General features: G+C 34.8%; 2 protein-coding genes across 5 annotated transcripts; one reads left to right on the top strand and one right to left on the bottom strand.

The window, feature by feature from the left end:
• Positions 1 to 67: 67 nt before the first annotated feature.
• Positions 68 to 7,191, bottom strand: si:dkey-220f10.4 (tubby protein homolog). 4 transcript variants are annotated; one of them, XM_053512094.1, is made up of 12 exons: positions 7,083 to 7,191; positions 5,976 to 6,159; positions 5,642 to 5,798; positions 4,425 to 4,652; positions 4,023 to 4,160; positions 3,741 to 3,910; positions 3,485 to 3,643; positions 2,946 to 3,058; positions 2,744 to 2,858; positions 2,464 to 2,562; positions 552 to 723; positions 70 to 416 (listed from the first exon to the last, which is right to left on the bottom strand). In XM_053512094.1, exons 2-12 carry the CDS (start codon positions 6,021 to 6,023, stop codon positions 283 to 285), a joined length of 1,533 nt encoding a protein of 510 aa, XP_053368069.1. In that variant the 5' UTR covers positions 6,024 to 6,159; positions 7,083 to 7,191; the 3' UTR covers positions 70 to 282. The 4 variants fall into 4 exon arrangements, with proteins under 4 accessions (XP_053368070.1, XP_053368069.1, XP_053368067.1 ...); XM_053512092.1 differs by having other exon boundaries at positions 71 to 416; positions 3,741 to 3,913; XM_053512093.1 differs by having other exon boundaries at positions 71 to 416; positions 3,741 to 3,913; positions 5,976 to 6,034; positions 7,083 to 7,183.
• A 167-nt stretch (positions 7,192 to 7,358) lies between these two features.
• snx11 (sorting nexin 11) lies at positions 7,359 to 13,891 on the top strand. The gene is made up of 7 exons (XM_053512100.1): positions 7,359 to 7,504; positions 8,873 to 8,924; positions 10,148 to 10,234; positions 12,099 to 12,199; positions 12,406 to 12,501; positions 12,863 to 13,087; positions 13,181 to 13,891. The coding sequence occupies exons 2-7, from the start codon at positions 8,880 to 8,882 to the stop codon at positions 13,569 to 13,571; spliced, it is 945 nt and encodes a 314-aa protein (XP_053368075.1). The 5' UTR covers positions 7,359 to 7,504; positions 8,873 to 8,879; the 3' UTR covers positions 13,572 to 13,891.
• Positions 13,892 to 16,382: the final 2,491 nt, after the last annotated feature.

Genomic DNA, 16,382 nt, shown 5'->3' with positions numbered 1-16,382 from the left:
CATGTGTTTGTGTGTATATATTTATACAAACCTTAAAAGAACATTTTTTTTACTTTTGTTTTTAATGTGATTTTACAACTTACATTGCACAAAATATAAATAAAATTAATAAAATGTACATACACATTAATATTAATACATACAAAAGAATATATTTTTTATCTATTGTAAAAAATATATAAATAACTAGCAATGTATATCAGTAAGTACACATCTTTAATCATCGAGCAATAGAAATGGTACTAACAATTAAAAAATAACTAATCTAATTTAAAACTGCATTTATTCACAAGCCAGTTTGTTATCAAATGAGGACAAAGTAATAGCAAAAGCTTGTAGTGCACAAAAGGGAAAGCTGTAGTCCATGGAGAACACATCTTCTGCCACCCTTCCAAACTGCATAACAATGTAGTCCTCTGGATGCAATAAAAACATTAAAAAAAAATTGTTGTATATTTGTGTACCTTTAACAGTGAGAGCACAAAAACAAACATTGCACCTTTACATTATCCCTTTATGCAGTGTTGTAATCTGTACTTTGGCCAACTTACCATTGTCAGGATGTACAATCTGAAAATTCTTGACAGATGCTTGTGTAACACGTCCGTGAAAGTTGAGCACGTAGGATTGTGTTTGATCGTTCCATGTCGGTGATTTGTTTACAAGGCAAACTAAATTCTCTTTGTTGCCATTTTCATAACGAGTTAGAAGAGATTCGAGCTCCTGAGGACAGCGATACAGGTTATTGAAAAACAAAAAAATAATTTAAAGGTACTTGTGTAAAAAGTGATTGACATTACTGATGTTTATGTTATTTTGAATTTATTTAAAATATGAAATAGGTAATTTTCTAAACTTTGGTGCATTAAGGTGCATTAATGAATAATGTTTATTTAGATTGACAAATTCTTGATAAGAAAATATAATCTTTTAGCAAGTTTTCACAACTACGCTAAATGGTTAAAAGTTGGACGCAACCATTACACCCATATGTGCTTTTTGAATATTAGAGCTGTCAAGATTTAATTCCCGCTTGCTGGTATAATAAACTCATTACGTTAGATTTTGAAATGTAGCTGTCACGATTTGCCCATTTACAGGGGTAATAGTGAGGTCAGGCGGGAATCCTGTATAAGGAGGCCAGGGCCCGTATCCCTAAAGATTCTGAGAATCCTCTCAGAGAGCTCCTAACTTAACCTTAAAAGTCCTTGCCAGGAGTTTTAGCTTAGAAGTGATTCCAGTACATTTTCAGTGAACTCTGAGCAAGGAATGGATGAAAAATCCTATCTTAGTGAGGAGGTGTGGTTGACCCTGTTGCTAGGTATGAGTCATCATTTTAAAAGCCGTGATTGGTTGATCCTACAAGTTTGATGAAAATGAACTTTTGGTGATAATGAGCAAATGATGTACCCCCAAATCAATAAACATAATTATACACTCTAATCTTATGCAGACTGTAATTGTAAATAATATTTCACATTCAAGAAAATATCTGGAAAATGAATAGTAAGCTGTAGGGGTTATAGCCTAACATTAGAATCTAAAATATGTGAAAACTTAAGCTCATTACACCCTGTTCAAATAATGATTCGTGTCTTATTTGCTCATATTAATATCCTAGCTGGCATATTTTGTACTTTCACTCCCATATGGACCCCATTAAAAAACAAGATGGCCTATCTCAAGGGGCTGTCCTTAATGAAGTAGAAATTACAACGTTACAACTCAGTGTGGTCTTAACGAGGGTAACACGGCTCAGCTTTTATCAATGTCTGTGATTACTTTCTTCTCCGGTGTAATAGCGTTGTGGCGTCGAGTTGGTGAAGTAATTGCATCTCTAAGGAGATCAACCACAAACATGATTCCTGCACGATCCAATCTGTAGCGTCTCAATAATTCCGTCATCCAGTGTTTGCAGGACATCTCTCCTGCCTCCTCTGTTGGCCATTTTGTGCAGCTGCTTAGGGGAACTCCTAAGCCAATAAAAGTCCTCTTCCCTGTTCTTAGCAGATCTCGCGTTAGGAGCCTTTTTAAGCGCTAGGAATCTTGAGGAATAGCTTTTATATTAACTGGGATTTTTGTGTCACTTTTAGGGGAAATTCTAAGAAAACGTCATGACTTTGAGAATTTTCTTAGAATTTGGCCGCTAGGAGCCACTTTTTGCACAAGAATTCTTTAGGGATACGGGCCCAGGTTCGATTCCTGGCCAGGCTTGATTCCTGTCTCTGTGTGCATTGAGTTTGCATGTTCTCCCAGTGCTTGGTGAGTTTTCTCCAGGTACTCCGATTTCCTCCCACAGTCCAAAGACTGTGATACAGGATAAAGAGGTATAGACGTTGAGTGAGTGAACTTTTTTGCAGCATAGAGGTGTGATGGCCAGGTGTCCAAAAACTTTTGGCCATGTAGTGTATCTTCAGTGACATATTTGACAATATTAATTTATCTGAACGTTTTTACATTTACATTTTTCGGACGAATACAGACTCTTTCATCATTCTCATGCATCCCAGGAATGATAACTGTCATTTTCCTGGGGCCTTTTAAACCAAGCACATTTTTTTCCTAAAAAACAGGAAATATGAGAAGATAATTCAGGAAATTCATAAATCAGTGGATGATTCAAGATGACATGAGTAAACAGAATTATATTTGGTGGTAGTGTGTAATGCAGGGTTATGACCTGTCGATTTTTTTTTTTACTTTTATTTTGAATGATTGTCAATTATTGACCATTTTAACATACATAATATATAGCTGCAAGCTCTTGTCGAAGTGAATCCGTCTCCTTCACAAATGTCTTCCTGTCTGGATTCACTCCATTATCATACACTGTGAATTTAGTCCCTAAAACATTTGACCTGAAAATAGAGAAAATAAATTACTGCCAAACAATATAATTAGCTATCTAAGATATTATTATTAATACATTTTTTTATAATAACAACCTTATTTTGCCTATATAGCTGCTGGTGTCTCGAGATAAATCAATAGGATCAGTTGAGATCAGATAATTCGAAGTTGTACTTTTTTTACGTTTTCTTCCTGCCATGAGAAAGACCTTATAATAAACAAAATAACAAGGAAAGTTAAGAGAACATTGTAGAGGAAATAAAAACAAAATCATTCTCAATTCAATCAACTCAATTCTAGAGTGATTTATCTGGTTTGTGATGGATCCAGAGCCTATCCCAGAAAAGTTGGGAGAACGCAGGAGTACACAGTGGTTGGGCAACTAGTTCATTGCAGTGTAGTGTCTCTCTCTCTCTCTCTCACATACCCACACTCAGGCTCTCTCACATACCCACACTAAGACTTGCCATTTTAACTCCTGGCCTGATTTTATGATGTTGGCGGAATCCAGACTATCTCTAGGCCATCCACATGGACAGTATTCAGCAATCAGTTTTGAAACATAGAGCTATAAGGCACCAACACTATCCTCTAAACCACCACCACACTATTTATAAAAAAAAAATTCTCTTACTTTCTTTCCATCTTCCTTCTCCATGTGAAGGTAATATGTTGGATAGATTCCTCTTTCCATTCCTCTTCTGTCTCTGGTTATTCTACACTGAAAGCTCACATCTCTTGGAGCAGGGCAAAGAGCAAACTGTTCTAAATCCTCTAAAGACACCGGTGAGGACTGGCAAACACAGAAGAATTAGGAAGAAAATAATAACACTTTATAGAAATATAGAAAATAATAACACACTAACATCCAATGCTTTACACATTCTTACCTTTTCCATGTCCGACAAATCACTCTCTGATGAGAACCGCCTATAGTTAGAATTTAGTGAAGCATGATCATAATCGTTTTTCATAGTTTTTGCGAGCTTTTTCTGTGTTTTTGGGTTTTCCTTCTTATTCTCTTTGAGTTCTCTTTCATCATCCGAGTCAGTCAGACATGCTGCTGTAACAATATAGTTTCATATTGTGTAAAGGATATCTGCCTTCTATAATGTAACAGTAAGTGTTGTTGTGGAAATAAAAGAAAACATCAAATTTTTATTTGAACTCACAAGCAGATTGTGCAAGTTGTGTTTTCTTCGGTGTAGGAGGCACAGGACCATTTGACCAGACCTTTTCATCCTCATTCTCTATTTCAGTTTTGTTTTCTTCCATAATGGTAAATTCCACCACTGAATCAGTTTCAATGGCTAAAGAATGCAGAGATGACATTTGGTATTAATTTAATGTTTCTTATACAAAAACAAAATAAAAGAACAACAATTGTAATGTTAACCCTTTGTGCTCCCTCTCTCATCTTCCTTTCCTTATTTTTTCATGGTTTCTTCACTCTCATTTCTTGTTGTTCCTCAACATCATAAGGCTCAAGCACTTCTTATTTAAATTATTTATAACAGTATATAAAAATATTTTAACAGATTTCTTAAAAATGCAGCTACACGTCAACAACTTACCCTTAGCTTGAGTCTTAACTTTTTTCTTGGATTTTTTTTCCTCTGATTTATTGGGTGTGTTTGGTGTGTGTTTTGGACTTGTTTGACTATCTGTATTTAAATCAATTTTCTTAAGCATAGGTGGAAGTGGTGGCATTGTGTCTTCTGGCATCATTTGAGAAGAAATTTTCATGTCATCAAGATTGATCTCTTCAATCATGTTATCAAAGCCCTGTTCCAGCTGGGTGTCTAAAAGGAGAAGTTGGACGGACATCAACATGGTCACAAACAGGGGTATAACGAATATAATACTGTACCAAACAGCGATACACTACTTGGCAAAATATATTACAAATTAAATATCACTATTTAGAAGCATGACATGATTGATCAGCATGAAGTAAAGAAAATATTAAAATTAGTGCAATTCTATTTAAAACTGTCCAACACATTATTAAACAATCAGGATAGTGGTGAATGGTGAAATATATGGAAATGTGATTAGGAAAAAACATAAAAACATGAAATCAAAGACCAAGTAAATGATTGAAGTTGCATCATAAAGAAATGACAGTAGAAATGACAGCCATGTTTAATAATGAAAATAAAAGCATTTTCAGATGTGTGATGAGAATATGTGTTGAGAATATGTGATGAGAATTTACAGGATTGGGACTAAACAGCTGTGCAAACATAAGAAAACACCTTGTTAGTGAGATTAATCCGATTTTTTTTTAATAAAGATTGAAGGTCAGGTCTAGTATCAGCAATATTATGTGGCAATAAAATAAGGTTAGCTGATGACCTGATTGTACTGAATGACCAGGTTATCACATATATGAATTTTTGGGTCAAATTCGTGGATTCAAAATGTGAAAAAATGGTTCTTGGAGCAGGAGAAACATTTTTATATGTAAATTGGTCACTTCACTGTGCTGCATTGTACAAACTTTTTTGCCCAGCAGTGTATGTAGAACCCGCGACCCTAAATACAGGATAAAGCGGTATAGACGATGAGTGAGTGAGTGAGTGAGTGAGTGTACAGTATGTAGAAATATTGTCATGCAAGTTTTTCAAACACTAGCTTAAAAGGATAAAATTTATCTTAATTTATCACATTAGGAATATACAGTATATTTCATTTTCTATACATTTGTTTAAAATCTATAAAATCTCAATAAATGTGAAAGAGAGAAAAAAGTGGCAAAGTATGTATGCATGGGTGTATGTTTGCTTACTGTTAAAGGAGCTGTTGCTTGGAGATTGACTGATTAACAGAGCTGTGTCTTCAGCTGCAGGTTTTTGACTACGGTTCTTTGGTCGAGCATCAAGATTTGCTGTAATCATTTGTGCATTAGCTCTTCTTTTCTGCTGCTTCTTCATCAAAAGTGTTCGCTGTTAATAATAGTGAAGCATAAATAATATTAGTTAATAATAGTTACTATTCATTTGATGCTCACATTACAACAAATTACATAGTAATACCAGAGGAAAACAGAGATTTTAAAATAGAAGACAGAGAAGTTAGAATAAAGATGTTCAAATGCTCAAGACGTGGAAATTATTTGTCACCTGTTTGTCAAGCTTCTGTTGCCACATCTTATGGTCATCCATTTTCATTTGTTGAAAAGCTGTTTAATCCAAAAAGTTAATAATGAGACGGAAAATTCATACACACTGCTGAGGCACATGTCAAAATAAATCAAATACAAGACATGTTTGATTCTCTTCCTCAAGCTCCATCCTACTCCCCCACCTGTATACAACAGACGGGTAAGAAGATTAGGAGAGATAATGTTCTTATGCTCCATACAGCTCAGAGAGTACACTTACAATTAATAACATCTCATGCTACTCAGTTACACTGTATACAGGAGCTTTATGGGAGGAGGGGGTTAAGAGTAGAATAAAAATCTACATGAACATTAGTAATTAAATAATTGAATTTAATAGTACCATAGTTATGACTACGCACCAGTCTCTCTTTTGCTTTTTGTTGTTTTATTTTTAGTTAAGTTTTAAATTCAAAGTTTATTTGTATTGTTTAAATGCTGCTCTTGGTTTTTAATTAAGAAACTAATGTTATGAGGAACAAACTACATTTAAAAAAAAAATTAATTTAGTTATAAAAATGTTAAATAAAGCTAAGATTTTGCATTGACAACTTTTTTGAGATTCAAGGTCTCAGAATTGTAACAAAGTTGGAGAAAAATACTATTTAAAGTATTGAGATTTTTTAAATATATTTATAGACTTGCAATACTAATCGAATCAGCTCCTAGGTAGTGTGATAACATTGTATCAGGTGGTCCCTGGTGATTCCCATACAGTACCTACAAATTAATATATACTGTACCTAGAACTTGGACTGGAGCTGATACTGTTGTCATGGTCAAGCTGACCAGCCCATCCTTTTACAGATCATATTAGAAACTTTGGTGTGATATATTCTGCTTTAACGTACATTTATTACATAATTGTTAAGGATGCATCATGTTCCAATGTTTTTTTTAATTATATGTTTATATTTAATGTAAAGACAATTAAATGAAAGCTAATAATAAGAAAATGTACTGAGAAACCAGGAAGTCCTGAAAAGCCAAAAGGTCCTGACTTTCTTCACGTCAGAAAAGTTAAAGGCATTCTGTTAAATTTTAACATCACAGTATAAACACTTACTTCGAGTCAGTGCTGAAAACAAATACGGAAGAGCAAAAATACTGCTGTGAAAAAAAATTAAACAGTCTATTACACAGTCGGGAAAAAGGATCGACGAAGGAGATGGGTATAAACAAAAGGAACGTCCTTCCTTAGCTACAGTAAACAGTGAATACTCACGCCTGGGATTATAGGATACAGATTTGTTCTGTTTTCCTCCGGACCAGCAGGTGGCGCAAAACTTCATACTGCGGCGTTACGCTGATCTGATTCTGCTGGTGACGCCGTAACGCGGAAGTTGGTTGTTGCCTCGACAAGTCTGAACGGTTTTAAGATTAGTTTTATCTGTTCCGTGGACGTTCGTTATCAAAACATGGCAGCAGCGTAATCCATGGAGGTGAGATGTCGAAGATATATGGTTGTCAGCGATATTTATGCTAAAGGTAATGGCATTTAACAATTATACACATAGAGCCTAATTTGCTGGTGAAGTCTGATATTTTTATTTTTCGGTTTAGAGTGGCCAAACCACATTGCATAAGAACAGCTAGAAATTTCTATCACAGCAAATCACAGCAGAAGTTTGTCTTATAGCTTAGGTGACATTTAGGATCAGAGTCTATTTTGTAAAGGATTTCTTTTCATATTATTTTCCTGTGTGTTTATTTGATCAGATAATCCAAAGTATTCAATGGAAATTCTTAGTTTTAAGATATCATGCTGTTTCTAACGCTCCTAACGCCCCAAACGGCCTTACATCGATTAATGAATGTATGTGGAAAGCGGCGTTTTGCTTGACATATGTGTTTGCTCAGGGAGATAGGCTCCTTTTTTTTTTTAGTCAAACATGTGCTTTACTTTATCAGTGTTTCTAAACCTGATTACTGACCTGTGCTGATGTCTGAAGGAGGGGAGGGGCTGATGCTCAGGGGTAAAAAGATCAAGAGCAATGATCCGTGCAAGTCATCCTCACTGCACATACAGACAAAAACAAATAGTTGGAATGTTTCCCGAAGTAGAAGTAAACGTAGAGAGGAGATATTCCCCTAAAGGATTTCTTAGGAGACTGTTAAAGCGCTTCAGATTTCGGCAAACTCGTGACACAAAAAGTTGCACGTGAGTAGATCTTCCTTGAGCAGCATTGCTTGTAATTGCAGGGATCAAATTGCCAAAGATTTGTAATTTTCTTTTAGAGCAACTGAGACAGTGAGAACATTGAACCAGTCATGTCTGAAACACTGTCATCTTGGTCAAACAAGGTGCCAAATGTGCTTCTAGATATGAGGGAAAGATTTACCTAATCAGTTATCATGGCAAACTTTACTTAACTAACCCGATTATCATAAGTAACATAAATGTAGAAGACAATACGATAACCATACAGCCATATAAGCTGTATACAGTGTTACTCGTAAATTCTATAGTCAGCAAAACTGTTGGAGTGTTTTACGGTAATATGGTGACGCCCCTAATAATATGCGACAGATGTTTAGCCATTAGAATAATCACTGATACTATTTGGAAAGAGGAGCTGGAGGTGTGGAAATAATTCTGAGGAGTTTATTTCCTATATTTAGAAATGAACCAATAGTCATGATTTTGTTTCCTGGTGTACACTTAAGGAGGGGCTTTACCTTTAAAGGTCTAAGTGAATTGATTATTGTTATGGTGAACACATGGTGAAAAAGAGAACTGTTTGTGCATACAAAGAGCTGATACAGCTCAATGTTAAAGGACAAAAATGTGATCTCTGATTTTCTTTTTTTAAGCAGTATAGTCATTTCCTGTGTTTTCCTTTTCTTATTTCACAGATGTCATATGTGCTCAGTCACAATTGGCAGGATGATCAAAAGTCAAGAAGATGTAAGACCTCTTTTTTTATCTCTCCTTTTTATTCTCTTTCTTTTTATCCCTGTCTTTCATTGTCTTCTTGATTGCCACATTTTCTGATTAATGACAGAGTTTGTGATGAGTTCAATGTAAATGAGACTGTATTCAGAACAAAACAAAGCAAACTGCTTTAATTGTTTATTTTCTGATTATTCATAAGCCGATTCATTTTAAACTCTAGTTGGTACAGTAGCTGAGCACATCTTCGTAGAGAGTTTGTTTTATCTTATCTGGAGTTTGCCTTGTAGATTGTATATAAACTAAAATGTGACCGATCCCATTACATCAAGTATTAAGTTGCATTTTGGATGATTTGTGTTATGCTTATTATCAGATTCCTTTTATTACTGTAATAAAGTTTATTACTGTGTCATGTCCAGTTGCTGGAATATGACCATGAGGGCATTGAGGAAATGAAAACCATTGAAATCCTATTTTTAAAATATTCAATTGAGCATTTCATGATATATTAAGTAAGGGGGAACTCTCAATATTATCTTGACACCAGGATTTCCCTGTTACCCCTAAAAATAACTTTGTCAGTAGCATGGGTTTATAGTGAAAAATGATTGTTTTTTTCACAGCTGGAGAAACCAACCTAGATAGTGTTCATTAGAAAGCTTTAAAACTATGCTTTGGATGAAAGGTTTATGGATTCTACTGAAGGATCAGGAAGATAAAGTATTTATCAACTTATTTTTGCTTAAATTAAATTTGATGCGTTTAATCTACAGCATGTAATTTTTTTCCTCCCTTTTTTTAGGATTAGAAATTTTACATTGCAGTAGATTGTTATAAGAATCTTTAATCAAGATTTATGTCAACAAAAGATTTCAGACATAATTATTTAATTTAGCAATCAGTCTGGTTTTGTTTAGTTTTATCTTAATTTTAATTCTAAAATATCAGGTATTGGTATGGCCTTGTGGTATACAATAAATACACAAAATTAAGACTTACAGTACTTTTATACTTTCTGCATTAATCCTGATGCTGTATTAACTTAAAACATAATTAAATACATTTTGTAAATAATGGGTGCAGTTTTTTTACATTATCTTTAATAAGCTTTATTAGATTAAATAACATAATATCAATATAGATTATATAGATTACCATTCATCTTCTGGCAATAGACACGGAACAGCACTATCTTGGTACATTTTATGAAACTTTTTTTTTTGTTACTTTTTTAGGAATTTATTACTGTGAGAGTTCAGGACCCTCGTGTGATGAATGAAGGATCATGGCACTCGTATGTGGACTTTAAGATTTTTCTTCATGTAAGTAGTTCCATAAAGGTCTTATGGAATTTTATCTTAAAATTAAATGCCTATTAGTTTCTGTATGGTATTGTGTAAAAAATAACAATAATTAAAAATACAATGCAGGAAATTTTTATGGGGGGCGTCCCAACATTTTTTCTATTCAGAGTTGGAAACATTTTTTTTTTTATTCAAGATGGGAGAATTGAACCACTCTGTAACTTCTTCTTCAGCACATAACAAAGTATTTTAGTAGGGCTAAGGTCAATTTATGTGTGAAAATGATTTTTCATGCTCCCACATACTGAGAGTGTTAATTCTTGGTATTGTCGTCTTGAAATATGCTTATGCCTTCAGTAAAGGAAAAAAAATGCATTAGTTTGATTCCCTAGTCATTCATCATTCAGTACATTCGGGTTGTCAGAATAAACCTGGCCAACTGATGCAACCCCAGATTATAAAACTCCCAGAGGATGGTGCAGTGGGCACTATGCATGGTGGCTCCATCATTTCATGCCCTGCCTGTTCCCTGTCAAATGGGGTCAATCCAATCATTATGCTTCCCAGCAGATTGAAGTGGTTTTTGTGTTTGCATTGTGTTTGTGGAAATGCTCTTACTTTAACACAGTTGTGATTCTACTGACAATTTTTACAGTGTAATTTTACCAAGCGTTTAGGTAATCTCCAATCACAGTTCTTTATGAATTTTTTCATTCGGACCCATGTTGATGTTTCAGCACTATTCTTCCAGCTTTTTAAATTGAATTGAAAAGTGGACTGCGGTTCGGAAAGTTCCAGGTTTAAATCCCACGACCCCCGAGATGTCCTAGTCGGGCTCTTGAGCAAAGCCCTTATCCTTTAAGTCGCTCTGGATAAGGGTGTCTGGATAAAATGGATAAAATCGCTCTGGATGAAATGCTTAAATGTAATTTCAGCAACCTCCTTAGCTGTTGTCTTGGCTTGATGCCTGCTGACAATTTAACTCTTAAACACATTAACATCTTTTCCACAACATTTGTATATGTCCTTTGACAGATGTTTAGGAAATGAGAAGCTGTTCAGTACATGAATTTATGTCAGCTAAAAAAAATGGGTACACTAGAAACAGAATGTAGTAGTTTTCTCATTTATACTTAATTTATATGAAAAGGAGCTGCCACAACTTCCTCTTGCACAAAAGTGAGGAAAAAAATCATAAATTAGGAGGTGGGTAGAAAAAGTACCACACATCTGAAAATGCCCCTAGCAACCATTAGGGAAACAGTTAAGACAAAAAAAATGGACCTGTAATGAATCTGTCTGAAAAAAAAAGTAAGAAAAAGCAATTGTATCCCCCCCCAAAAAAAATATCTTTAAAGGTTATGGTTTTTGACATGCTGAAGATGCGATATAAACATCTACACAAATGTAAGATGATACTGGAACCTTTTACTTTGGCTGGCTAAAAATAAGGATGGCTGCATAGGAGATTCTCTCTCAGGAAGTTATAGCTGGGTTATTGTCAGAATTTCTAGCCATTATAATTCAAAACAAAGCAGCAAAAATGTTTTTGAACACAGTCAAATTTTTTACATAGTACATTACCTAGGCCTTATTGAAAATCTTTGTAGTGAGCAGGAGGAGAGTCCACAGGAGAGGATCGATGACCCTGCAAGATGTGAAGAGATTCTATATTTTTGCATAAATTACTAATGATGGAGGTGCCAATTATTGTAAAGCATGATGTTTTGGTTAAAAAATGCTATAATTTTAAAAAAATTAAAATTAAAAAATTTTTTAGAACTACTTCACTTCTCTCATATGGTCCCTAAAGCAAATAATGTCATAGTTTTGCCCAACTTTACCAAAGATGTAAATAATTTTTTTCTGTCTTTGTCTGAAGACCAACAGCAAAGCTTTCACAGCTAAAACCTCCTGTGTGCGTCGGCGATATAGTGAGTTTGTGTGGCTGAAGAGGAAACTGCAGAAGAATGCGGGTCTGGTGTAAGTAAAAACAATTGAATCGAAGCTTTTAGTAAATTATAATAATGACAACATAATGCATTTATAATACTATATAATACGTTTATTTCAGTTGGCTCCATAGAAAGCCAAGAGGTTATTTCATACAACAGAAACAAAAAATTTTGTGTTATATCAGTATGACGGGCTTTCTTTCCAGTAATTTAATATTCTTAACTCTCATACAGACCTGTTCCTGACCTACCCGGAAAATCTGTCTTGCACTTCAACAACACAGACTTTATCGAAAGGAGGAGAAAGGGTTTACAGAGCTTTCTGGACAAGTTAGTGTCATTTTCCTATTCTGTAATGTGACCGAATTAAGATAAATGTAATAAGCATCACCTCATCATCTTTATGTTTTTTTTTTGTTTTTTTTTAATGATAAAGGGAACTAAGTGTTGATGAATATTGCCAAACTAAGTTTAGTTCTGCATTACATTGACCTCAGATGAGTCAGAGCAGTGTTTTGGCTAAACCTTTCGACTAACTCAAGTCAACACAAAACCAGTATTGTTAAAGGATTTTAGTTCAGCCATGTACTGGAAATCATGACTTTAAAATACTGAAATGATATTGTCAGGATAATTTCTGTCACTCTCTGTGTACATAGTTTCAGTTTATTGTATTATTTTCAACCCACAGGGTGGTGCACATGACAGTGTGTCTGTCCGACAGCCAGCTTCATCTGTTTCTGCAGACTCAGCTTCCTGTTGGTCACATTCAAGACTGCGTAAAGGGTCACACTCCTTACAGCGTGACTGAGGCGATTCTAACTTACGCCACATCCAACCGTGGCTGGGCTCAGGAGGAAGGGGGTGGCCCACTGGAGCCATGCCCAACACCAATTTCCTATGAATCAATGGAGAGGTACAGATAACTTTTGACTTAACAGAAAAACTGTCAAATAATGAAAGGTATTCAAATTGACCACTTATTATTTTGTGTTGTTGTCATTTGTAGCCCCCTTCCAAACGTTTCTCCTTTACGACATGAGGAAGGAGGTGCAGATGAGCCTGATGTAAACTCTGTTGACCTAAGGCTGCAAGATGACGACGCACCTTTAAATAATGCAGCTCACAGAGATCGGCATGAAGAAACAGTACAGAATGAGGAGAATTGTGGATATCTGCAGGTGGACGTCCATCAGCATGTTCCTATTTTGGACAACCAGAACACTAAAGAAAGAAGTGATATCAGTATACTGGATGAGCAAACAAAAATCGACAATAATCTAAAGGACACCAATGCTAATGGAGTTGGATATGTGGTCACCCAGTCACCCACTGCAGCAGATAAGTCTCAGCCAAACCATGTAGCTAGTAATAAAAAATTGGTCAACTTTTTTTTCTAACCATATTTAATATTCTGAGAAAGCTGTTATAGATTTAAGGAAATCGATATCATGATTTGAACCAAACCTAATACAGTACTTAAAGTAATACACTACATTACAACTGTTTGTCATTTTGGCAGGCCCAAGCTCTTTCTCAGACAACTACTTATATGTGGCAGGTGAGCTCATCAGACATGAACATCTAGTAAAAAGCAAAATCAAGTTAGAACAAATGACCTGATCAGTGGAGGTCTCTGCGACACCAATGGAGAACAAAGTCTGATCATAAAGATTTTCCTCAACTGAACAGAAAAATGTTAGTTCTTTTCTCCACATTTCAGTGATACACTAAAAAAATACAGTTATGAAAGGTAATACGTGTAGAGTGTACAGTGAAGGGTGCATTGTTTGAGCCCATGTTGATGTATAATTAGCAAAACAACATGAAAATAAAAAGCTCTGACAAGATATTTAAGCCGTGTGCCCCAGAAACAAAGAAACTCAATCTTTGGACACCCCTGTAACAAATATGACTGTTTTTTCAGACTAGTGATAAAAAAAAGAAAAGAAAAAAAGATAACCGAGGGTTTTATACTTCCTCAAGATATTGAGTAAATAAATAAGGGTTAAAATGCTGCTTTGTAGAGTCCAGACTTTTTTCTTTTGTTTGTTTTTCCGCTCAGCTGTGAACTCTTGGAATTTGGTGTCTAGTTTTAAGATGTTTTTTTTTCTTTTTTTTTTTTCATTAAAATAATAGACTTTATTCGCATTGATTTGACAGATGTGTGACCTTAGACCTGAGCACCCGAGTTCAGTTAGTGCAAATGAAGAATAGAATGATTTTAGGATTTAGGACGTGCAATCTTTAGAATGGCATAGTCATCAGTGTTCCCTATACAGGAGATTGAGGTAAAGTCAACACAGTATTTATCTGCACCCATCACAAAAACAATATGCATATGCATTTCTCATTTGAGTTAAGAGCTGTTTGGCTTTTCCAGGCAGATGACAAAGTACAGTATTCTAGAGTAAAAACAAGGCATTTCAAAGCAGATTTAACTAATGTTAAGTCATTAAGCTATGTAAGTGAGTGGCAAGTGGGGAGGCCAATGTATTGAAAAAGATGCAAGTTCTTGATAGGGTGCTGATGCTTCTTGGGTTGACTGCGTGTTGCCCATTTATACAGAGAATTTTTTTTTTTAGTTTTTTTTTTTTCATGTTTACTACATGTTTTACTATTATGTGATGGCATTAATTAAATTCTGGTGTCATGTCATAGCAAAGGCCTAGACATGAAGCATGTTCTGGGTTCACAGTGCATTATGGATATTCTGTATTACTGTATTTCTTGATTGCACTGGACATTTCTTTACAATGCTTTGAGACATGGCTTTAAAAAGAGACACAAAACTTCAAAATAGTGCAATATATTGTTAAAAATCTGACTAGAAAATCATTTCAGTGTCTGTACACCCAGTGATTCATAAAAGCTTCTTAAAGCAGCGTTTCCTCAGTAGAAGAGTCCGCCATTAATAAATAAACCTCCATCCAAAATGATGTCCAATCATAAATGAAAGGGCAAACATTACACAAATGAACACACTTTATACTCTTTTAGTTTCCTGTCTAGTATAACATTATTTATTCTCCCCAATAGACTGTACATTTTATATTTTGGAGGTTCTGTATGGCAGAGTATGACCTTCCAGAGCTCTAAAACCTTCAGAAAGATGCCATTAATGCTCAGGGAGGCAAATGTTATGAAGTAAAATAATAAAAGGGCCTAAAAGAACATTTGTTGCTGCTCGAAATTTCAAGATAATAGATTAATCATTGTCCATATTGACCATACTCCATACTTATTTTACGGGACAGTTGGTGTGAGTTATAAATTAAGTCTAATTCAGTCTTATGTACAGTAGTAATGTCCCCTTTGTCCACTCAGCCCTGTGTATATGACTTTGTTTTCTTAGTTATATGATTTTTTTTTTACCTCTCCTGTAGGTGTACACTGTTTATTTACTTAAGCTTATTGTATAATTTTGAGACCACATGTACAATGTTCTAGAAGAGATCTGTTGCTCTCGCTGATTTAAATATTGCACTATGCAGAACCACATCTATATGTCCAGTCTAAAAAGGAATACATGAACACAATATTCACAGATTTTTTTGATGATGCTGTATGTGAAACTTGGAAACAGGGATTCAGTGCTTAGCTTATTTTTCCATATTGTTGGCTTAATGCTATGTTGTTGTTTTTTTGGTTCCTTTCCCCAGTGGATTGCAGAAGGTTGCTTAAACTGTTCTAGGGACAGGGAAAGCACTGTAAAGAATTAGTAGCAAAAATACTGTTCATGTTAAATGACTGTTTCTGAGCATAACTGTGACTACTATTTTTTGCAATTTTATACTGCACATGATATTGTTTCTCTGGCTTAACTCTGGACTACAACGTAGTACACTTGGTTTTCGAGCCAATTAAATTATGCTAGACAGAACTTACTTTTCTCTCATCACTGTGTTTTGCTTTTATAAAACTTCATGCTGTGGTTTTTAAAAAATCTGTTTAAAAAAGGAGTGTAAAAGGTCAAACTTTTTTTGTGCACTGAGAATCAAGGATGTAAAGTGATTGTATGTACTTATGACAAATAAAGGTGAGAAAAATAACTAGGGATTTTGGCATATTCTGTACCTCAGGTATCTACTTTTAAACTAAAAGTAGTGTATAATTTTACTCTAACCACATCATGGGAGAAGACGCTGACATCATAAACTTTAAATGAATAATAAACTTACTTAAAACAAACATACAACTTACTTTCAGAA

The sequence above is a fragment of the Clarias gariepinus genome, chromosome 14, assembly GCF_024256425.1.
Source record: "Clarias gariepinus isolate MV-2021 ecotype Netherlands chromosome 14, CGAR_prim_01v2, whole genome shotgun sequence".
Taxonomy (NCBI): domain Eukaryota; kingdom Metazoa; phylum Chordata; class Actinopteri; order Siluriformes; family Clariidae; genus Clarias; species Clarias gariepinus.
This window is presented reverse-complemented; position numbering and strand designations above follow the sequence as displayed.